Source organism: Poecilia mexicana, unplaced genomic scaffold (assembly GCF_051168715.1).
Source record: "Poecilia mexicana isolate PSO_F unplaced genomic scaffold, ASM5116871v1 scaffold_10, whole genome shotgun sequence".
Classification (NCBI taxonomy): Eukaryota; Metazoa; Chordata; class Actinopteri; order Cyprinodontiformes; family Poeciliidae; genus Poecilia; species Poecilia mexicana.
The window spans coordinates 355,910-380,715 of record NW_028263379.1 but is presented as its reverse complement, the minus strand read 5'-3'; the positions used below and the strand labels follow the sequence as shown (position 1 = coordinate 380,715).

Here is a 24,806-nt window from a genome sequence, read left to right as displayed (position 1 = left end):
GTTCATAATAATAGCAGTGTGTTTAAAAAGGTTGGTAAACCTCAAAATTATTCAAATAAATTATATTTTAATGAACACATATGCATTGGGGACACTGCCCATTCTATTTCAAAGCAAAAAAGAGGAAAAAGTAATTGAATATTACAATATTTTACAGAAAGTCAAGAAATACAATGTTTAAAAAAATAGCAGTGTTGACATCCTTCTTCGCAAACTCAAAAATAAACTTTATAAACTAAGAAATGCTAGAAGAGTCATCTTTCCTGAGAATCATAAACTAATATTTAGGTGCATAACCACGGTTTCTGATAACTGCTTCACATCTGTGGTCCATGGAGTCAACCAGCTTCTGCAGCCCAGGACAACTGTACTATGTTCCACAATTCCTCTGTATTTCTTGGTTTTGCCTCATGAACAGCATTTTTTGAGTCAGCCTACAAGTTTTCTATGGGATTAAGGTCCGGGGATTGTGCTGGCCCTCCTTTACTTGAATTCTGTTTGTCTGGAGCCATGATTTTGCTCACTTGCTGGTGTGTTTGTGTCATAATAGTGGATTTGGTGAGGTGAGGGAAGACGCAGGCAGACCAGGATGAAGATGATGATGATGGTTTTAATGATGAAATAATCCAAAAGAACAGAATACAAACAGGTTGCACAGGGAGCAACGGGGAAGACAGAGATGCACACATGACGAGGATCAGACAAGAGACAAAGACAACAGGTGGGACTAAATACACTGGGAGGGTAATCAAAGAAACGAGACACAGCTGGGAACAAACAGGGGAACAGGCTAATAAACACAGAAAAACCTCAAAATAAATACACAGAAAACACAGATCACAACAGTTTGGGGTTATTTCAAGGGCATTTCCTCTTCAGCATACGGCAAAATGACTTATTCCAGTATTCTGGGGTACTCAAATGATCCATGATTCCTGTTATGCTATAAATAGGACCAACACCTTAGTATGAGAAACATCCCCATATCATGATGGCTTGAATTCAGAGTTTGCAGGATGTCTGCCAAACTGTCTGTGGCCCTTAGAACCCAAAAGAACTATTTTACTTTCATCAGTTGACAAAATATTACGCCAATTGTTTTTAGGCCAGTCAATATATTCTTTGACAAATTGTAGCCGCTTCAGCACGTCCTTTTTTTTTACAGTGGGACGTTGAGGGGCTTTTTGCTGGGAGCTTGGCTTCACATAAACATTATCTGATTGTTGCAGTACTCACAGGCAATCGCAGATCTTGTTTGATCCTCCTGGAGCTGATCACTGGCTGAGCCTTTGCCATTTTGATTATTTTGCAATTCATTTGAATAGTTTGCCTTTTTCTTCCTAAACTTTCTGGTTTTGGCTGCCATTTTAAAGCATTTGATACCATTTTAGCTGAGCAGCCTATCATTTTCTACACTTCTTTATAGGTTTTCCCCTTTTATTAATTTTTGATCAAAGAACACTCTTCTGAACAATGTCTTAAACGACCCATGTTACTCTGTTTTTTCAAGAACAAATGCATATCCAGCTTATGCAGCGTCTGTTGCCTTGATACTTGACCCTTAAGGGTCCTCTGTTTAATACCTGTTTGTTTTCACATAATCAATGACCTCTCTGATTGAACTCAGCACTGCTACTTTTTGAACACGCCCCTTTCAGTAAATGGTTCAGTTTCACAGAATCAGCAGCTTGCATATCATGTCTGTTGGGTCTGTTTGTTTTCTATACCTTAACTTCCTAGAGACTTACTTGCAGTGTAGAAGTTGAAATTAAACAAAAACTGATTTATCTTCCTAGTGATGTGGGACTGCTATTATTTTGAACCGAACTGTGTGTGTCTCAGAGGTCGCGTTAACGTAATATTTTCCTTATTTGACTGGTTATTTTTTTAAACGACAGGAAAAATTAAAGCCCGTCCGTCATTTGACAGGTTCTAATCAGGGGCGGATCTACTGGGGTGGCATGGGGAGGCAGTTGCCACCCCAAACGGGAGCCTTGCCACCCATGTTGCCACCCCAGTTAGCGACAATGAATTCAATAAATAGCTATGGCAAATCGGACATTAAGCGCATGAAACTCTTTTTTCCGACAACATTGAATGCAACACAGTGTATCCTGACACCCACTGCTAAGTAGCGGGAAGTGCGAGAGAAGGACAGAGCGCGAGGCAGCAGCATTGATATTACTGGACTGGACATTACGTGATTTATCGCCATTGCTGTCCACTGAGTCAGGAATATCGGTGGTCAGGAAAATACTATAATCACGCAAAGAATCAGAACAACGGACGTAATGTTTAGCAGTTAATTCAACCATAAATAATGGTAATAAGGGCTTCAGATTTCACAGGTGAGGAAAACGTTTTAAGTTAAAGAAAACATTGAACAAGTGAGCAGTGGGTCAGTTATACTAGCCTAACTGTTGTTAGCCCGCTACTGACTTTGATAACCATAGCATGTGCTGCGCAGTTTGGTGTGTTTCGGTTCATTAGCACTAAACAACCCGCCCACCAAGTCATCAGTAGAGCAGCTGTTTAAATCAGCTAATCAACCACCGCGGTGTTCAGGCGAAAACTTATTAATAATCACAATATAAACATTAAGCCTGACAACATAATGTAACGTACTGGATGTTCTGTTTTAGTGTTTTTGCTACTTTTTTGTGTGGGAAAATAATTAACTATACTACATTAAAAAATTGTATTTAAGCCTCAGTGCTACATGAAGCTCATTTTGAAACAATGCAAGTTAAAAACAATATTTCGTATTGTTTTTAATACGAAATATTAAAAACAATATTTTTAATATTGTTTTTAATACATATATATATATATATGTATATATATACATATATATATATATGTGTGTATATATATATATACACACACACACACACACACACACACACACTTCCGACTGTTTATATGACAGGTTATAAACCAGTCAACAGCAGTTACCTTATGTAAAAAAATATATCAAGGTTTCTATTTTGTAGGGTATGTGACTGAGACAGTGGAATACATTTATAGTTCATGAGTAAGGCCACGTTCAGTGCTGCTATATGGCTTCTTTGTTTGACACAGATGTGGGTTTATCCGAGTATATGTCATTTTAATTTAGTGGGTCAGTGGACCATACAAACATCTAGTATGCAGAATTTGGCTCTGCATGTAGGGCAGGGAACCTTGCTGGATAACCAAGTCTGAGGTCTTTGTTGGTCCTGGCGACTGGCAAACCATCGACCCAAACAAAAGAGGCACCACATGGGTCTGCAGAAACACTGCTGGCACTCTGATTCATTGTCTATTCCTGTAATCAAGATACAAACAGTGATGTAGGTTATTACATACCCAAATATGAACACAGTCTTTCCATTACTTTGCCAAAATTTCACAAATTTTTTTGTGTCTTGCACTGAAGATATATTATAAACTAATAAGCCTTAATTTAAAAAGTGATTTCTTATGTATTTCTAAGGGGAAAAAAACATATGTCATTGTTTCTGACATAAGCATAAACAATGTCAGAAGCTCACATGTAAGCTCTCACCTGCTGTTTGGCAGAGTCTAACCAACTTGGTACTTGCTGGAACTTGCATGCAGCCGATACAGGGTTCCACTTCCTGTAGATATAGGAAGAGTAAGCAAAATGCATTTGCTTACATTTCATTGTGGTTGTTGAACAAAATCTCTGATTTGCAAGAGATTCAAAGTACTACCTGCCCACTGGGGAGTGTGTATCGTTGATTGAGCTCCACCTGAGCTCTGAAGGTTTCCAGAAAGAGTTCACTCATTGTTTGGTGGATTACAACATTGGGCGAAGTTCTGATGGGAGCTCTGAGTTTTCCCCTCAAATCTGTATAATCTGTTGAGTTAAGACTAAAAACAGAAACAAAAAAATAACCAATTAGTCACTTAACCATTTATACAGAATTATTGAATGAATTGTGTACAAGCACATACACACACCTAATATTGAATGGTCTGACTGTAGGGTTAATGCTCTCCACCCTCAAGCTCAGGATCTCTATAGGGGAAGGTGAATCTGGGCTCAGCTGATGCTGCCTGGAATCTGTCACGGTCACATGACAATCGCTTTGTAAGGCCATGTCAATGTGATATGTGGTCACCTACAAACAGAAAAAGAGAGCCAGCGTTTTTGAATAACTGCTCTTTCTCACAGACAAGAGTCAAATGATCTTAAAATGCAATTAAAATTCCTCTATAAGACAAAGAACCTATGCATTTGAGGTAAAAGCATTATTAGCATTTGTTAGACAGAAGTTTCAAACATAATTATGGAGATCCTGGTCTTTGTTTCTGACAGCTTAATAAGCAAAGCAAAGAAAAAAGTAGCGGATGAACAGACACTGCAGAGGATCGATGAGAAAAACAGGAATAACAGAAAAACTAGAACATTTCTGAAGAAAGTTAAACGGGTCCTTCCAAAGTGTGTCCATCGGTTGGAACCCAGAATTCTGATGCTAAAAATTAGCATCAATGCTAAGCTTAGCTAGCATGTAAGAAATAGCATGTGAAGTATCAATGTTATGTTGACCTGAATACCTTCAGTATGCAAACATAAGTGTGTAAGCTAAAATTATCCATAATGCTAATGTTATCCTAAGGGCTGTCACTGTTATGAGGGGTATGATAATAATAATAATAAATAATAACTTTACAGATTAAATGCACAACAATACCAGTTTAGACTTTGAGCAACTTGGTAAAACTGTATTTCGTAACATTAAAACATGCTTGGCTGCAACTGTATCGATGGCAGCTCTTCTCCTCTTCAGTATTTGTAGCTTTTGGCGCAGCTCCTCTCCTGCTACTGGTAGCTTCACCGCATCAGTTCAGTGTTACACCGGCTGATGACGGTGCTGAGATTCACTTTGTCTGATGTCTGATTTTCTAATATTTTATGTTTTATTGAGGATTTTTGTACATATGTTTTGGCAGTTCTGTGATCATGTCAAAGCAGCAACTTATAATAAAAAGTGTTTTATTTCCGTTTGAAAGCTGCCTGCTTCCATGGAAAGACAACAGAAAATCGCTCTTATAAACATGTAATTACTAAAATCACCATACCTTTGTATCCCTTTGAAAAACGAACCCATTTAAATAAAGAAATCCCTCCATGGGTGATACCTCGATAGAGCGCGTTCATTTTATAGTGTTAAAATGTGAAACCCCTAACCCCCTTATTATGTTGTACAAAAAAATAAATAATTTTAGTACATGTTATTATGTGTCAGAAGAGGGCTTAGAAAATAATAATACCAAAAAAAAAAAGAAATTGGTTAAAAAGGGCACGAGGTGGCAAGGAGCAAAAGGGGTAGGTGCTCAAGCCTCCCTAGAGCCCCCCCCCCCCCTCTGCACGTGCCTGATTAGGTGGCGCAGCAGGTGATGAGTGAAGATTAATGATGGTGAGCGTCAATAAATGATAAAATAAATCTAGCAACAGGAAAGAGACTAAAGTGGACATAGCAATAAACCAAGAGAGGATAATACTAATCAAAGGAATCTAAATGGAAATGAATGAAGAACAAAATGCAAGAATAAACTAAGAAACTACAGTAAATACAGAGGAATAAACTGGTATGGCAAGACCTTTCGAGCAGTAATTAATACAGAGACTGTATGGCAAGAATAAACAGACACGGTTTTCAGATAAAAGGTAAAATAATATTGTTGAAGTGCCATGGGTTTGCTGAGACCACATCTAATACTGAGAATAAATATATCTTACAGGCCATAACAGCAAAGAACTTATCACTTATTTATGTTTTTAATTAGATTTGATATATTTCTTCAATATTATTTTCATGTCAGTGTTAATGTCATGAGGCTGACGACTCCATGACACTTTCAGTTTGACTAGGATTTTATTAAGAACCAGATTTGTTCTTTGTAATTTCTGTCCAGTAAAACTATTAATCTATAATCAATAGACAGGTCTATATAAAGATATAATCAATGTTTCTGTCTCATATTTCTATGGCATTAAAGGATCTGGAACTTTTGTTTTTCCACTGAAAGCTCTGGTTTGCACAATAAATGCCATGTGGGTGAAATTTTATGGATGATACTCTGATGTCCCATTCTCCTGAAGGCAGCACAGAGCTGCACCACCAGAAACCTACAAGAAGAGCTATGATTAATGTAGTTACAGTTCTATCCATGTTTTAATGCTGCAGAGCTCAGTCTGTTTGCAAATAGATCAAAGTTTAAACTGATATTGTTGTTCATCTTCTATCTGGTCATTTTGTGCAACATTTAGCAACTAACATCAGAAAATTGCACAGAACAAGAATATTTTTTACACTCTGATTAGCTGCTTATAGGCCTACTAATTTTAAGGTGAATGTTCATTCATTGCATTTTTCAATTATAATTTATATAATTGTAAATTATTTTTACACCTGTGAAAATAATTTCTATTCCCATGGCTTTTTTGTCCTCTGGGAAATTATCTTGATGATAAATACAGAAACAAGCATAAAGATCAAAATATCTACAATAGTGATAGTAATATTAATAATAAAATAATAGTCAGTGTAAAGTAGCCTACAAATTCTTTGGTCGGGGCGCTGAGGGACCTGGATAAAGGCTAGGGGGGCGCTGGCCGAAAAAGGTTGAGAAACACTGGGCTAGCATGTTAACGCCGCCATGAGAATGTGTTCTGTCACCATCAGGGAAGTCTTTGTTATAAGCAATATCCCATTATAGTCCATTTTCAGGTTAATATGTATAGAGTATGTATGATGAGGCTTTTATTTTTAAATTTTCAGTAAGCTAAATTTTAAAAGACCACACTAATCCCATATGTAACATTGTTTCATTTAAACCAGTCATATAAAGTCCAAAACAGCAATTACATGATGTGAAAAATATGAAGGTTTTTATTTTGTAGGGTATGTGATGCTCTTATTTTGACAATCCACTGTGGTTGTCAGTTTAGGGGCATGCTTTAATTCCCCACCTGTTATTTGCATACTGACCAAAAGTGAAGCAGACAGCTCAAAATCTCTGAGTTCATTAACCCTCTGATGCGTAGTGGGTCTTTTTGGACCTGTGTTTTTTTGCTACTTTTTTTAAAATTTTGATTCAAAATAATGTTTTGTATAATACTTTCTACTGTGTTTTATTTCACACAAGAATTATTTCATGTTTGAAATATTTTCATTTTTCACTTTTTTAAGCATTTTTAGAACAATTTGCAGAACATTTTTAAAACAAAATGACAACAGCAATTTTATGACAGCAATGATGAAATGTCAATAATGGACAATATCAACATCCATTATGTGTGTGTGGACATGGGGGGGGGGCTGCGAAAGAGCACGTTTCTTGAAACTAGCTAACTAACCAAGGTAGCTAACATTACTCTCTATTCTATTATGCTGTGTGTATCACGCATGTGTGTGTGTATGTGTGTGCATTTATCCATCCATCTGTCCGTCCGTCCGTCCATCCATCCATCTTCTGTTTATCTGGGGTCGGGTCGCGGAGTCAGCCTAAGTAAGGAGGCCCAGATTTCCCTCTCCCCAGCCACTTGTTCCAGCTCCTCCATGGGAAATCCCATGGCATTCCCAGACCAGCTGAGAAACATAGTCCCTCCAGTGTGTCCTGGGTCTTCCCCGGGGTCTCCTCCCGGTGGGACATGCCCAGAACACCTCACCAGAGAGAAGGCCAGGAGGCATCTGTCCAGATGCTCCTCTCGACATGAAGGAGCAGCGGCTCTACTCTGAGTCCCTCCTGGGTATCTGATTTTCTCACCCTATCTCTAGCCCAGACACCCTATGGGGAAAACTAATTTCGGCAGCTTGTATCCGTGACCTTGTTCTTTCGGACATGACCCAAAGCTCATGACCATAGACGAGGGTAGGAACTTAAACTAGCAAATCAAGAGCTTTGCTTTTTGGCTCAGCTCTCTCTTCACTACGACAGATTGGTGCAGAGCCCGCTTCACTGCAGACGCTGCACCAATCCGCCTGTCGATCTCCTGCTCCCTTTTTCCCTCATTGGTGAACAAGATCCTGAGATACTTGAACTCCTCCACTTGGGGCAGGACATCCTCCCTGACCCAGAGAAGACACTCTATACTTTTCTGGCTGATTTATTTATGCATTTATTCATATAGCTATGGATTTTTATTTTATTTATTGAGATGATAAAAGAACACATTGATCAACAGGTTTTGTATGTCATTCAACACACTCTCTCTCTTGGTTTTCTTATCCAGGATGTCAGACACACACACAAATAATACACATGCACAATAAAGTATAGGTGGTAATGTTAGCTAGTTGGTTAGATAACTAGTGTTGGCTAACTTTGAAGAAGGGTAATATGTTGATTTGTGAGAATAACGCTGTCACAGTACTCATGATTGACACAAACACATTTGTGAGGTAAAAAATAAAGATAATACTTATATATAAGAGTTTTTGCTGTGTAAAATATTATTTTTCAGGGGTGACACTTAGGTCTCAGTGTGTTTGGTTCACAAAAAAATGTTTTCCTGACAGTCACAGTTGGCAAGAAACAAAGATTCCCATTAAATTCCATAGGAAATGAATGCAGATAATGTTGGACCCACTCACGGCAGAATGGGGTAGTGATATAAAACAAGCCATTTCTTAAAATGTATAAAAGGTAAATTAAAAATTTGAATTGCATGATATCAGTAACATGTTTCTTGAGGAATACCTGGAATATGAAGTGATAAAAACTTTTCATTACAAAGATATTGCAAAAAGATGACCTCACCAGGTCAAAAAGGAACTGGTTGCGCATCAGAGGGTTAAAGTTCAAGGTGTGTAAATGTGGGAAAAAAAGACAAAATTTCTCCTTTGCTGCTTCCCTGTGCATATTACGGCATACCTCCAAGATACTTTTTTCCATAATTTGGCGGGGGCAATCTACGTACCAACTTTCAGATTTCTATGATGTACAATTTGTCCTATTGCACGTTAGGGGTCGCTGTAGAGCAGTTTGGCCACACCCACTTGCGATTCCATTAAAATAGTTTAATTTCATGCTGGAGATAATTTTGGCCAAAGTTTGGTGTGAGTTTTTGAATATGTTTAGACCCCAAATTTACGATTTCGGGTGGAAAATAAAATTAAGAATTCCTTCAGATACAATAGGCTTCACAGAACTTCACTGCTCAAGCCTAGTAAACCACCTGGTTACACAAACACTTACTGTTAGAAATATATTACAGTGTTATGGCCTCAGGATTTTAAATATTTTAAACAAGTATTCTGGTGCTTTTAGAAAAGTTTGTCATTAACATTTTTAAATGCTACTAAGCATCACTTACGTCCTGTCACTTAAAGAATGATTTCCAATTTTTATATTCAACATTGACACTAACTGCTAAGCTCTTTGGTATGTAAACATGATGGTAGCAGTTTTCGAAAGGTAGCGCAGACCAACAGACTTAACTGTCTAGATGTGCTACAGTAGCAAAATCTGACGATCATCAGAACACTTGATTTGGCCAATTACATCATAGCGCTGCATATATTCTTGTGCTGATTGATGCATTATAGTTGCATTATAGTATGGCCTTGTTGCATCACACATGGGCAGCATTTATAGAATTCCTTTTGGTAAATTTCTACCATATTCCAAATCAGTTCTACTGGTAACACATCCTAGTTTAAGCTAACAAGATGAGTTTCCCAGTTGTACTGAGATTAGAATTCCAGGTTTTAGTCAAAGACCACGTGATTCTTACAATTGCAGAGTTTATACGCAAATTGCAGAAGAAATTGCGAAGATTTGACATCAGGACCTCCAGATGAAAGCGTCAGAGAAAGGACAGAATATCAGTTGCTCTATTTAACGCAGGTCTTTTCAGATCTGGTTTTGGACGAAATTGAGTATTGCCAATACAAATATAGAGACTTAAGAAACATAATTGAAAACATAGTTTCTCAGGCCTTTGGTCAAGTTATGGGCATTGAAGAGAACTTCCAATCTGAGACTACCAAGATATATAACATGTTTTTCTTAAAGCATGTGATATCAGCGGTCACATCTCCCTTGGACGAGGAAGACCCCATAGAGCTGCTCAAGGTCAGTGTAAGATTCTGTTCTTTGGTGCAACAGGTTATCGCTATCATCCAGGACCTGAGAGCAATGAGGTGGGGAATTGAAAATCTGAGAAATTCAGACATTCCTGAGGATGGGGTACCTGAGGACAAGAGAAATGACACAATATGGCTTTTTGTGAAGTGGTTGATGTGTAGAAACATCAGGAGGTACAAAATTACATATTTTTTCTAGGTGGTGCTGTTGAGTTCCTTCCTTCACCTGCAAATATTTTTAGTCTTTTCATCACTGGTGTTTGAAAACTGTTAAAAAATAATAGTGCATCAACATGGGAAAGGCTAAATCAAAAAGAGAAATGTAGTCATTAATTTAAATATTTTTTTCCTTACTATGTGACCATTTCATTTTTGGTGGGAAAGAAACTGATGAAACTGAAATAATTACTGTTATTGATTTGCTCAACTTATCAAGTTAAGTAAAATAACTCCTGTAGTGTTTCTATGCATTTCTTTTAAAAAAATTAGAATTACTCTGCCATTTTTTACCTTAAATTAAATAATTACCTTAGTAATTTTCAATCATATTCAATAAATTTGAATATTACTTGTCAAAATTATCCAATCGCTATCCGTGGTTTTGAACTGCTTTGAATTTGTGTCGTTTCATCATTAGTGACCACGTTTTGTTAAATTTTCAACAAACCTGGTGTCAGACTGCCTGGGGAAAATCCCGGGGTCTTTCTGAAGGGCTAACTTCTGACAGCCCCGTTCAGCTAACTGTGTCACGGCTCAGAATGATTGACAGATACACAAGAGAGAATGAAGCCAGGAGGATTAACCGGCTCTTCTCCACCCAACCAGCTAAAGTGTACTCTCAATGGCAGGGTAATAACAACAGAGCAGACCCACCAAGGCTGGAGACTGAACAATACTGGAAAGGCATATGGGAAAGGGAGGCGTCCCACAACAGCAAGGCACAGTGGCTAACCTCTCTACGAGAGGACCACAGGAACCTCCCTGAACAAGCCCCGGTAACCATCACTGTGGCAGATGTCCAACAAAGAGTCTCGGGTATGAAAAACTGGACAGCACCAGGACCTGACATGATCCATGCCTACTGGCTAAAGAAACTCACTGCCCTCCATGAGTGACTGGCAGCTCAACTAAACCAGCTGCTACAAAATGGGACTCACCCTGAATGGTTAACTGAAGGGCGCACAATCCTGATCCAGAAGGATCCCTCAAAGGGATCCACTGACATTGGGATGTCATTCGGACTAGAGAAGTGTGGTCAGATAGTTACAAAGAGAGGGAAGGTCGTCCACACAGAAGGGGTCTCACTCCCAGAGGGAACAATAGCAGACAGAGGACAGTTACAAGTACCTGGGAATACAGCAAGCAAATGGCAACCTCGATGAGGTCACAAGGAAAGGAGCCACAGCCAAATACCTCCAACGAATAAGGCAAGTCCTGAGAAGCCAGCTCAATGGCAAGAACAAGATCCGTGCAATAAACAGCTATGCCTTGCCAGTAATCAGATACCCTGCAGGAATAATTAGCTGGTCAATGGAGGAGATAAAGGCCACGGATGTTAAGATCTGTTTGGTCAGGATTTTATGCTGACTCTAGCCACATGCATCACAGGTAGATTCTAGTAAAGCATTGATTAATGCCCGATTTTAAAATTAGTTAACTGGACTTGTAGCCATTATTTTGTGCCCATGTGGCTGAACACCACACGGCACGACGAACCCGATTGAACCGTTAACCTAGGATTTCTGTCGGCTAATGTGTCTCTCAGGTTTTGAAAATGGGCCGACAACTCGTGTCGTGTGCGCTGGACATTACACTAAGGAAATAGGAAGGGAGGGTCAGTGGAGAGCACCGGAGCTGAGCCTTTTTTCATTCAGTGTCATCAACAGAAAGAAAAAAGGCAGGAAGAGACGATAAAGCCGATAATTAAAATGAGGTCGATAGGTTTAATTTATCGTTTATTGCGACAGGCCTAGTGGGGCTTCAAAACTTTACAGTCTTATGAGATATTTTCACCCACCAAAACTTAAGTGAGCATGGGATGAAGATCTGCAGAATGAGTTAACTATGGAGAAATTAAAGGAAATATAAGAATCATGGCATAAGTACAGACACCTCCAGTACTTATGTATAAAATCATACATAGACTCTAGGCTACCTGTATGGATAACACAGAAGGTATAAGCACTTCATAATGTGGAAAAAATAAATATTTTGGTTTTGATGTACGGAGTGGAAAGTAATAAGTTATATTTACATCTATTGCTGTAATTACAGTTTGTCTAATTTGTCCTTTAAGTAGTTTAGAAAACCTGAACTTTTACTTTTCTATGAATTTTGAGTAAAGTTACTCAGTTACATTTGAAATAATATCCATTAATGAGTAAAGATAACACCAGAAAAAACAGCATTGATCTTTCAGCTTTGTGTTCAGATCTCATGTTGCATCAACTGGAAGACAGAGGAGCAAAACCTATGAAGCTTAGTTCAAGTGAACTTCTGAGAAAAAGAAAAGCCCTTGCTGAATTTAATGCATCAGTTTAATTAAGTATAGACAGTAGTTTTATCAGACATGGCAAACTTTAATATTTTAACAACAAATGTAAATGTCAATTGTATCAGGTACTTGCAATTATAATTTCTGTTGACTAAAACTTAAGACAGAACTCCAGGTGCTGAGTTTGGAATCAGTTATTTAAAACTATTAGATAGGAGTAACAAATATCAGCTGACATAAAATATTGGAAATTAATTTCCCATTAAAACTACACATATTTTGTGTTGCTTTTTATAAAAAAAAACAGTTTGAGGCAAAGAAGTTCTCACTTCCTTTGTGATCAGCTGAACTTTTGCTCATCAAAAGTTCTGAGCAAAAAGTAATGAGGTATTTTTGTTCATCAAAGAGTACCTCATTATAAGTAAAATAATGTTAAAAACAAATAGTTACTTTTAACATTAGTAACTTTATTTGTATTTACGTGGAGTTTTTTTTTTATATAGATAACTTCGCCATGACTGTCTTTTCTTTTGAACAAATTAGTTGTTGTTCTCTGCACTTTTTTCAGGTTTTGATTTCGCTTGACTTAAAAATTCAGTCCTGTGGTGTTTCCCTGGTTTTTATTTTAAAGCCTATAAATGATAACCAATTTATTGTTCGTCCTATCCCAGTGCAAGCGCCATTTTTTTATGTCTGTGGACCACCTGTGTAAAATGTCCTAAATGAAGAAAGCATAATCATTAGTGCACTGCCTTGCTCTGCATTAGCTTTTTCCCTAAAATAAGCATTTGGCAATTTTTTTTGTTTTTAGGTACATTTAGCATACTGAATGGAACATGTCAACGTAAAATAACATGCTGGGGATACCCAACATACTACTGACAGCTTTTAGGTTAAGCTTAGCATTTTAGCTAATTTTAGATTATACACTGATTTTAACATATTGAATTGAAGAAGTCCATGTTAGTCAACATGCTTGTAATTCTCCTCAAACCACTGAGTACATTATAGCCTACTTTAGCATTGATGATAATTTTTAGCATCAGAATGCTGGGTTCTAACTCATGTTTAGACATTAATGACTGTATATATAGTTATTTTGAGGGAAGAATAAATTTACACTCTTATGTAAGCTGCATACAGACTACTTTTCATTGCATCAAATTGTCATTTTGTCAGTGTTGTCCCATGAAAAGATATACTTAGATATCTGCAGAAATGTGAGGGTGGACGTAGCCTGGTGCTGCAAGGTTGGAGTCCTTGTCCTGTCAGGCGACGGGACCTGGATAATACCCGTGTTAAACGGACGGCGGAGTCCGGCAACGACAGGCGCTTAAATTCCGTAACAAAAGTATGTTTTTATCTTTTTTTTTTTCCAAAATCTCTTTCTCTTTCTTACTGTTTATTCAATGTCACATGCTGTTTTTATTTTGTTTTTTAATTATGTAAAGCACCTTGAAATGCCTTGCTTCTGAAATGTGCTATGCAAATAAAATTTGATTGATTGATTGATTGATTGATTTGATATATATATGGTTGACGTACGGTGACGCCACCATACGTCAACTGCAGCGTACACAAATATTATACATATATATATATATATATATATATATATATATATATATAGAGAGAGAGAGAGAGAGAGAGGGAGTATAAGAACATGTCTAGGGGCCTAAGGAAGTACAGCATACATCAAATGTAGTAAGGTTTAAGATAATTTTAATATCAGACTCTCACTCCAGGTCAGATCAAATAAGAAAGGGCTTATCCTTCAACAGTGTAGAGAACGCTTCATACGGGATAATATCAGACAGTCGGCTTCCACTGGTTGAGGGTGGCGGCTTTATCACTGATTCATATGGACAGGATGCATTTCCAGGCACAATGATGTCAGCAGAACATCATTGTGCTCAGTCAGTCCCAACAAACATTTTCTTATACTCAGAAGAATATTGCGCTTAAAAATGATAACAAACTGTTGATATTTTATGCCCAAAAACTGTTGAATATAGGGCAAGTCCACAAGCAGTGAGTTAAATGAATCAATAGCAGATTGATGTTTGATACTGAGTTCTGACAACGTTGGATTCATCCAATGTCTGGCCTCAGGAGCCTATGCAAGATAGGCTATAGATCACTCCTAACACTTTTTGTCTCTCCAAAAGGAGTTCGACACCAGAACCTTTGAGGGGTGGTTTCTCAAGGCCTCAGTCCTCAATCTCTATTATACCCACATCAGTTTCCAATTTACCTTTTACTCTATCAGAATTGTTGAGTAAAAGATGCAATATAGATCATCTAGATCTACATTGAGATCATTGAGGGCTCTATACACTTTCTGAGTGAAAGATTTCAGCTGACACTAAATACAATTTCTCACTTACAGAAATTTAATAAAACAAAGTCATATTTAGTTTGTTGAAATGTGAGAATTGGGCCTCCCTTGAATCATGTCTCCCACAATTTTTATACTTCTGCGCTCTCAGTCAGCGAGACCAGATCAAAATCCAGGTTGAAAGTTGGGATTCTCATAAATAGGAGTTAGCAAGGAGAAACAACTATCGTATACCCTTTCAGTTTTCCTGAATTTACACCAGATGTTTAACATCTTCTTTAAAAGCATGTTTACCAGCACCACAGCTCTAGCATTTCGTAAAGACACCCTAAAGCGGCTGTTTCGCCACATTGAGTCAAGGTCGTGTATACCCCATTCCAAAAGAAACCTTCACTGTGCAGCCCACAGGTAAACAGGAAATGATGGTGCAGCTAATCCTCCCCTTTAAACAGAGAAAACTAAACTATATCTTAACCTGTTCTTTTTGTTATGCCAAATAAAAGATAAATCGGAACTATTTAAAATTCCACTAATCTTCCTTGACAACTATATTGGCAGCATCTGAAAGCAATACAAAAGGCGGGGAGAATGTTCATGTCGATCAGATGGTTACGACCCAGAAGGGCTCCATCCAAAAAGACAGCTGCATCTTTGGGATGTTTAAAGACTTTTTCCTGTCCGTTATGTTTGATCCTGAACACAGCCATCCGGCTGCATTGCAAACACAATCCCTCTTTCCTTAAGCTGTTGCTTCATCTAGTAAAACTCCTGCCGATTCCTTTCAACAGCAGCAGAAAAATCCTCAAACATCATGATCTGGGCACTTTTGTAGACCAGAGACTGAGCCCTCCTCACCTCCTGTATAATCCAAGTTTTGTCTTGAAAGTCATGGAGCTTCAACACTGCCGGGGTTGCTGGTTGGGGCCCAGACAACATGCAAGAATGCAGTGACAGCAGTCCAGCTTCACACATCCTCCTTTGAAGCTAATCTGTAGTAGCCCCAGCAGCCAGGCCTTGAAGAAGGCAACCTTGTTAGTATCTTTGCAGCCCCCAGGAAGCCCAATGACACAAATGTTGCACCGCCGGTCGGGCACACTGCCGGTGTTTCTTTCTGTGCCCAACCACAATCCATGGAGATCCCATTTGTCTTGATATCTCCTCCAGATAGAACGAGTCTGATGTGAGTCATTCACCATGTCAACATGTCATCTGTGTCCTATTTTCACCAACTTTCTATAATAATGTATAGCTTGTCTAGTTGTTAAGAGAGCTAAAAGCTGTTCCGTCCGTTGCATAAGTGTCCGCTGCCATGGATACAATTAAATAATTAATGGCTATATAAATAAATATGATTCAATAATTAATTAGTTAAATTAGAATTAAGCAGTCATATTCTCATCAAATGTACAACAAATCCGCCCGTCAACATGTGCATCTTCTCCGACTGTTGGCAACCTGACAGGCAGCCCCTAGAATTAGGGGACCCTGCACAGAAGAGAGGCTTTTAGGAAAACAGTAGTTCGATTAATCTGCATTAGATTAGATAGAATTTAACACATTATGTTCAAGTAATGTGCCAAATTGTCAGATTAATTGCATGTATAACATGTAAACATTTGACAGCCTGTATGAGTTAAAACTTTTTTTCTAGGTAGATTTTGTGGATGTTACATGTATGTAATGTTTGTAACTCTTGTTTTATGTTGCTGTTCATCTTGGTTGCTTGGTCTCCCTTAAAATGAGATTCTTAATCTCAATGGTGACTACCTGGTTAAATCAAGGTTTGTAGTAGTATTTATTATATCAAGATATCAATTATTCATACCTTATTATGTATGTATGTATGTCTGGCCAAAAAAAGGTTGTCATCAAAATAAAGGTCACACACAAATATTTCATTGGACCACCTCTAGCTTTGATCACGGCAAGGCCTTATAAACAAAACCCCACTCAGACAAAAGAAAAGAAAATCCTCTGAACAGGAATGAAATTAACGGTGCTAAAAGTTGAAGACAAAGGAATTTTGACAGACCTTTAGTGAATTCAATGAACTGTTAATGTGCAAGTTGTCAGAAACACATTTGTTTGAGGAATAAGGCAGTTTTTTCCTTGCAGAAATTGTCTACCTAGTTTTGAAGAGATCACTGTTACACTCACCTTCAGTATCCAGCTGTCTGTAACAATAACTCGGGCTCCAGGCACGCCTATCACAACTTTGTCTATTCGTCTGAACTCTCTGTTGATGCTGGCTGCCACATGGCCAGATGTGGAATAAGGAAGCTGTGCGTGAGCTTTAAGTGTCCTGCTGATGGGATGGTTGTGCCAGTGGCAGCAGTACCAGTAAATGACAAGCAGCCAGCTGGTCATTTGAAGGCTCACAGAGAGAAAGAGAAAAACTCTCCAGCTGTCACTAATCTGGTGAAAAACAATACAATAGGGCTCAGATTAGATAGAAAACTTATCAACTTGAATAAATAAACTGAGCTTGATGTTTATCTAATTTTTGATAGCCACAGTAGTGGTGTGAAAAATAAAAGGAACACACCACCACGGTCAGTTCAGGAGGCCAATGGAACGCTCCATATTTGAGTGAGCAGTGCTTAAGTGCTCCTCTTCTGCACTCTGGAGGCTTGGAAAGGGGGTTAAGGGCCAGCACCTGATATTGTAGTCACTGTCACCTGCTGGTTATATCGCTCAAGTACATCAGGCCCAAATAATTCAGATTTCTTTCTTGTGCCACTTGTTTGATTGTGCAGAATTATGCACTAGTGTCACCACTCTATTTACAGTCTAGTTTACAGTCTGTTTGCCTCAGACCTTGCCACATTTATGTGTTAATCTGTGGTACATATAACCTCAGTGATCATCCACATTTGTATAGTATCTCAGAGAAATGTGAGAAAACTGATGAATTGTGCAGACTTTAAGTTGGCCCAAAACCCCTTTTTAATTCGAAAGGACCTTATGGCTCTCCAGCAGAAGCATAAATATCACTGTTGTTTTGAATACTGATGACAAGTATGATATGGACTGAATTTAAATGACAAAGGAATCATGGTGGAGTGTGGCAGTTCATTCCAAAAGCTGCAACGCCTCGTTTTCCTGACGCAGCCCAGTTGGGTGGAATTTTTCAAAATTTGTTAATTAAAAATGTAGTTTATATTTTAATGCGAATTACTTCAAATCTGTAACTTATGCATTACTAATCCCTCTACACTTGAATATCGAGCAACATCATAAGTATCCAAGGATCCACAAGGTGCCCATTTAGGTACATATTTATATATCTTGGAGGCTTAGTGTGCTGACTTCTCATTTATCAAAATATTTATTGGCCCAATTTAACACTCGTTCGGAGCAGTTAAATCTTAGCTGTTCATTTCAGAGCACATTAATTTAAGTGATCTGATATGACCCAACAAGGTCATGCAAAAACAACTATTTAAAACTAGTCAAATACACTTTACTCTAATGTGTCTGGTGACCCTCCATTCACTTGATTGTTGAAAGCTTAGGGTGTCAGTCTGTAACGTATTGCTCCACTTGTGTTTCAAAACAGTTGTGGCTCTTATAATTCTTGCATGACAGGTCGACCAACTGTGAATATTAGAGGATGAATATGATCATATACTGTGTCTGATTTGAATCCCAAATACTGATTAAAACGGCACCTACCTGGTGAACATATATCAGGTTCTTTTCTGGGGCAGCAACACACATTCCCATGAAGTAACCTGGGGAGAATAACAGCGTGGGTATGCTTCCCAGTAAATATCTAATATTCCAGTAAATATTACATAACATTTACTGGGAAAAATGTTAGATATGTGGAGTTAGATATAATAAATAATATATTTATTATCTAAATATACTATCTAATACATTTAGATAATATATACTGGAAAGAATACCCATGCTGTATGCATGAAAGCATACCAGCTCTTGGTAATTTAGATTTTAAATTAACAAGATTACCGGATCAACGCTCTGTAATCTGAAAGTCTGTGACCAAGAGTCAGCTAACAGCTAACCTAGAGGAAGAGAACTGTGGATCAGTACAGTGAGGCTGGTCCTCCTCAAATGGTGCCCGATGAAGTCAATATCCTCACTGCCCAGCCAGGGCGAAAACGCATTTTGGATGGTTAAACCTGCTGCGCGGAATTCGTTCGGTGTAAAGATAAGACAAACAGCAAACACGGTATAAGCCAAAGTGAAAGATAACTCCGGATTCTCCATATTTCCTGGACTTTACTTCCGTTTTATTGCTCTTCTGTGTCTTTAGCTTGAATGCGTGCTGTCTTCTTCTTCTTCTTGAAATTTATCCGCGGTTGGCAAGAAACGTTAGGTGAGCATTACCGCCACCAACTGGTAAGGAGTGTGGACCACATGACAAAAAAAAAACGAAATCCTATATATATATATATATATATATATATATATATATATATATATATATATATATATATATATATATATATATATATATATATATATATATATATATATATATATATAATTTTGATTTATTTATTTATTTTTTGAAACCTACACTGTTTCAAAAAATCAAATATAGCCTGATATACTCTGCTTCCTGAGTCCTATTTCAGTAAATCGATAATGTCAAATTTAATTTTCATATTAGGTTCCTAATTAATTTGTTTCTCTGAATCAGATCATTCTTACAACTCAAAATAACATGTTCCACCATCTCATCTTCCACACAGTCACATTTCCCTGTCTGATGTTTCCCTATCAAAAATAGTGATCTATTCAATCCAGTGTGTCTGATTCTAAACCGTGAAATAATTATCTCTTCTCTCCTGTTTCTTTCTCTTTTTCTCATTTGTCCAATTCTCTTTTGGATTTTATAAAACCATCTTCCTTTCTTTCCTTCTACCCGTAACTTTTACCACCTCTCTTTTGTTTTTTGTTTAATTATACCCTTTATTTCTGTTATACTTAAACTAACATTAATATCTATCCTGACCTGATTGGTACTCTCCTTAGCTATCCTGTCTGCTTTTCATTTCCCTTAATCCAGTGATGTGCTGGAACCCATATGAAATGTATAGTTAGCCCCATCATATTGATTCTGTAAAGTGTTTGTTGTATTAAGGTAAGGTAATTTTATTTATATAGCTCATTTTCAGCAACAAGGCAATTCAAAGTGTTTGACAATTAATATATCTGGTCTACTGTCTGATTATTTTGCAAACTGACTAATGAAGAATTATAATCTGAGCAAATGATTGATTTTAATGGTCTTGCCTCTTCCACCCATTGAACTGCTGAAAGCAAAGCAAGCATTTTCCCTGTATGCAGAGACTCCACTAATCCTTTTCCCTACTTTAATTTGAAACTGTTACTGTTACTACCCTATTAGCTATATTTTTTGATGCATCTGTGTATATTTGTATATATGTAACCAGATCCTTTTCCTCATTCCTTATTTTAGCACAGTGTGAAAAGTTGTCATGAAATTACAATTCTTGACCCGTAAAGAGATGTAAAGAGATGAAGAAAAAAAAGCCCTGTAAGTTGTTTTAAAAAACATGATTTTTAATGGTACAATCACTGATTAAATAACTTTACCTTCATTTTAGCAAACTATTTATTTTTCTATGTACTGATGTACATATTTAAAACACAAACCAAAAAGCTCTTAGTATGGCCCTCCTCCTTCATAAGCAAGTAGCTGTAGTTCACAGAGAAAGGCCAGGAAATAGACAAAGCTTATCTTTTTACTGTTAATACATGACAGAAAACACGTGACAGAAAATAATTGAGAAACACTGCTTTAAGGTTAAGAAGAATGAAGCTAATGTATGTATTGGGTAAACCTCCAGGAACATAATTATGGTTATCTATCAAAGACTGTGCTACAGGACTGTTGGGGACACAATAAATATAATAGCTTTGGACGGATTGGGGACATAAAAGCTCAAAATTTAGGTTTGACACAGTTCCGGTATAGTTTTATGGTTCCACAATCATCAGTTCCACCATAGTTATTCATCACGCCAGTAGTTGATTTGCAATTAGGGGAATTTCTTAAAAAGGGAAAGACTCCAGAATAGGTTATAGTTAAAATTATTTTGAAAGATTTAAAGATAGCATAGTTATACAGATGGGTCTAAAGATCCAACTAGTGACAGAACAGAGGCAGCTGTGAATATCCCACATCATAAAGTTGTGATTAAAAGGAGAACAACAATCATCTAGAAGTTTATACAGCTGAATTAACTGCCATTATATTAGCTTTGAAATAGTTGCTTGATGGCAGTGTTAAAGAAGCAAATAAATCTATAATTGCATCAGATAGTCAAACTGCATTATTAAGTATAAAATCTGGCAAATCTTGTAGATTTGATTTATTATTAGTACATATCACTTATTAGTTCAGCTATGAGCTGTGCAGTGGCACAGTTGGTAGCATTGTTGCCTTGCAGCAAGAAGGTCCTGGGTTTGACTCCAGGCCAGTTCTTTCTGCATTGAGAGTAGAAATTAAATGCAACTGAATAGCCTATGTCATAATTATCATTTAAAAATTGACAGGTGCATGTTCTCACTGTACATGTGTGGGTTTTCTCCAGGTACCCTGGCTTGGCTCCCTCCCACAGTCCAAAAACTGTCAGGTTTGTCAAAAATGACTACCAGGTTAATTGGCCTTTAAATTATCTGCGTGTGTGCATTGTTGTTTGTCCTGTCTGTCTCAGTGTTGCCTTGCAACACACTGGCAACTTGTTCAGGGTGAACCTTGCCTCTCGCCTGAAGTGTTAGCTGGACATAGGCACCAGCACCCCTCCTGACCCTATTAGGGACAAGGGTGTATAGAAAATGGATGGATGGATAGTTCAACTACATAAGACATGTCTTGTTTTGTCTGGATTCTTGCACATGTAGGTATTGAAAGAAATGAAGACGTAGATATATTAGCTAAACATCCTCTGAAATTGGATATTATTAACTTAAGAATGATTAACTTAAGAATTCCTAAAAGCAAAAGTGAAGGGAAATCTATTATTCAAAACAAAATCCTTAAGGTATCATGAGTGTATGCATGTGCATACACACATATACGTGTGTATGTGTGTGAATTTGCACACTTATTTACACCATTGAGGTGTGTATTATAAAATTCCCTCTGAATATCATTGATGATCACACTCCAGGCCAGTAGGTGGCGGTAAATACACCTTAAGTTGGTTGCCATCCGCCAATGAAAAAAGAAGAAGCAAAAGAAGAAGAAAAAGAAAAAGAAGAAGAAGAAGAAGAAGAAGAAGAATCTTTTACGGACGGGAAAGAAGGACCACCAACAGAAACAGAAGAAGCTATACTGGTAGGTTTGTTAGGTCATACGAGTTTGTTTTTCAGTTTTGCTGGATTACCAGACGCTTTCAGAGACTAGAGCTGGAACTTGCCACCAGGATTTTCTTGGAGACCCAGTTTAAGAGCGAGTTTAGAACGAAAGCCTCTTTCTGTTCATCAATAACTCTTCTGTTTGATAATGTTTTTAAGCATTGCTTTTACTTTCTTTGTTCTAAAAACGGCATTTTAGAACTGAATTCTTAATGGTTTGCTAAATACTTCTCGGCGTTTACGTTTGAGCTGATTCAGATTGAAAGGAGGTAGTGACTCCTGGGCCCCATTTCAGAAAACGAGGTTGGTAGAAAACTCAAAGCAAGTTCAGGGGCAAGTATGTGCATATGGGTTCAGAAAACCAGGTAGCCTTTATCCTTAATCAAATTGCTATTGCAACATATCCGTAACTCTGCTCAGTTCCCTGGTTGTTTGAACAAACTCTGAGCTTTTCCTACTTTTTAGCTGAGACCTGGCATAAGGCAGGTGTCGTAGAAGGTGTTTCCTTTTCTGTAGGGACCTGTAGATGTTGGAGAGCAAATATTCTGTAGAAATATCCGGCAGGTGTGAGGATTAATACCCTTATACCTGCATTGGTTGTGGCCATATTGTTGTGTGTCATGAAAATGTTTAAGAAAATAAGAATTACTTTTAATTACTAGGTTACTTGTTTTCCTTGGTTTTAAAAACCTTTTAAAAAAATACTATTTTTTTTCTCCTTCTGGCATATCATTGGCTCATTATCATGAGGCATCCCTACTTTAGCTTTTTCTTCCTATGTATATCTACATACACTGATTGGGGAAAGTGTTTTGGTTGGAGAAGATAGACTGACATTTGTAACTGTTCAGCTAACATTGACTCGTCGCAGATAAATGAAAGAATCAATGAAAATACTAAATCAATTTATTAAAGGGGTCAGTGATCACAATAAGTTTGAATGTACATAATTCTTTATTTTTTTTGTAGGTCTGAGGCTCATTTATGTGAAAAGACCCGTAAGAGCACAAGGACAAGTACTCATTTCAGTGTGTGCTAGGTGGTGACACTGAAGCCATGGGACCAAGGAAGAAGACTTCTAAACTTCAGTCCTCAGTAGGCTGTATTGTGGAGGAACAAGCCCTGACATCCTTTGAACGCAAGGACTACATCAATGAGCTGTCCCATGAAGTTCTCTGTCATATTTTCAGGTACACAGCAGAGACTTTATTATTATTTATTTATTTTTTTTAAGCTTTTTTTGTTGACTGTCATTTGACTGACTGTGAAAAACTGACGTTTTCTATTTTTACCCCTCAATTTTTAAATGATAATTATGACATAGGCTATTCAGTTGCATTTAATATCTACTGAGTTTAATTAATATTCAACAAGTTGAACAGAGAATCCAGGACTTTATTCATCTGTTTTATATGTGAGTTGATCACATGTCAAGTAGGTGAACCTTTTATCTGTAATGACAGAAACCACTGACTGAGGCCCAATAATAACAACATCTGAACAATGAAATTAAATGACTCCCGGGGCTTCCCCCAGTGTATCATAAGCCTGGCACCCCACCCCCTGCCGCCAGACTAAGCGTTGCCTATTTTTGTTTTTAGGAAAATAATAACTAAAAAAATATACATATCACTTCTTCTTTTTTTAGTTATTATTTAATAGAGAAGCTGGATTGCAAGCTTCTCTGTTGCTCTGAGCATTTCACTGGCGGAGTTGATTTATTCCTAAAAGATAAGTTTATAGAAGATGGGTTCATACTTTGTGCTAGGGATGCTCTGATCAGGTTTTTGTTTTTTTGCTGCCGATTCCGATACTGATCTCCTATGAGGCCAATTTCTGCCGATCACCTGGATTGACTGTAAATTTTTCGCTTTAGGTAGAAATGATACTAAGTCAGGGGTGCCCAAAGTTGGTCCTCGAGGGCCGGCATCCTGCATGTTTTAGTTCCCTCCCTGGTTTAACGGACCAGGATCAAATGATGGCTCATTAGAGGGCCTAAGAGGAATATTGACAAGCTGAAAAAGTTATGATCACCAGGGAGAGAACTAAAACATGCAGGATGCCGGCCCTCGAGGACCGACTTTGAACACCACTGAACTAAGTGATCTGGCAAAATTAAAAAATTCTCTGGCAATAAATTCACCTAATTTAGGCATAAAACATGCAAAATACTTGCAGGTACAATTAGGCCTGTCACAATAACAAATTTTGCTGAGCGATTGTCTAAAAAATTATTGTGATAAACGATAATTTGACACTGATTTAATGGAAATAATGTAATAATGCATGAAATTTCCTGCCATAGATACACTTTATTTTCAAAAGAACACATAACCTGGAACTGATAAACTAAATAAACTAAACCAAAAACAAAAATAAAATGGATTCTCAGTCTCCATTAACAAAAAACGTACTTGAATAAAAACTAAACAACATAAAACCAAAGTGGAAATAAATACTGCATTCAACCAAAAGAGTGCAGATTATTAAGTCTGTATATTGTATTGCCCTTCAG

At 37.5% G+C, this 24,806-nt stretch overlaps 2 protein-coding genes and 1 pseudogene across 4 annotated transcripts in view; 2 read left to right on the top strand and 1 right to left on the bottom strand.

Annotated features, from left to right (window-relative positions):
• Positions 1-590: 590 nt before the first annotated feature.
• Positions 591-19,294, bottom strand: tmem129 (transmembrane protein 129, E3 ubiquitin protein ligase). The gene is made up of 7 exons (XM_088009272.1): positions 18,964-19,294; positions 18,608-18,666; positions 17,090-17,347; positions 3,967-4,127; positions 3,717-3,876; positions 3,548-3,620; positions 591-3,307 (listed from the first exon to the last, which is right to left on the bottom strand). The coding sequence occupies exons 1-7, from the start codon at positions 19,166-19,168 to the stop codon at positions 3,123-3,125; spliced, it is 1,101 nt and encodes a 366-aa protein (XP_087865398.1). The 5' UTR covers positions 19,169-19,294; the 3' UTR covers positions 591-3,122.
• On the top strand, positions 9,684-10,299 carry LOC148156636 (uncharacterized; annotated as a pseudogene).
• A 2,708-nt stretch (positions 19,295-22,002) lies between the features above and the next one.
• The window catches only part of fbxo38 (F-box protein 38), a 56,442-nt gene continuing 53,638 nt past the window's right edge, over positions 22,003-24,806 (top strand). Inside the window, exons 1-2 of one of the 3 annotated variants that reach the window (XM_088009268.1) lie at positions 22,003-22,271; positions 23,331-23,481. In XM_088009268.1, the coding sequence (XP_087865394.1) occupies positions 23,348-23,481 (134 nt within the window). In that variant the 5' untranslated portion in view covers positions 22,003-22,271; positions 23,331-23,347. Of the gene's footprint in view, positions 22,272-23,260; positions 23,482-24,806 lie in introns of all 3 variants that reach the window. The other 2 variants (XM_088009269.1, XM_088009267.1) reach the window with 2 other exon arrangements.

Excerpts from the sequence above, each read along its gene's own strand:
- tmem129 (XM_088009272.1), bottom strand. The coding sequence starts at position 19,168 with ATGGAGAATCCGGAGTTATCTTTCACTTTGGCTTATACCGTGTTTGCT. Across the intron at positions 17,348-18,607 it reads ACCTGATATATGTTCACCAG|ATTAGTGACAGCTGGAGAGT; the intron begins GTAGGTGCCGTT and ends GTTTTTCACCAG. Across the intron at positions 3,877-3,966 it reads GTCAGACCATTCAATATTAG|TCTTAACTCAACAGATTATA; the intron begins GTGTGTGTATGT and ends TTCTGTTTTTAG.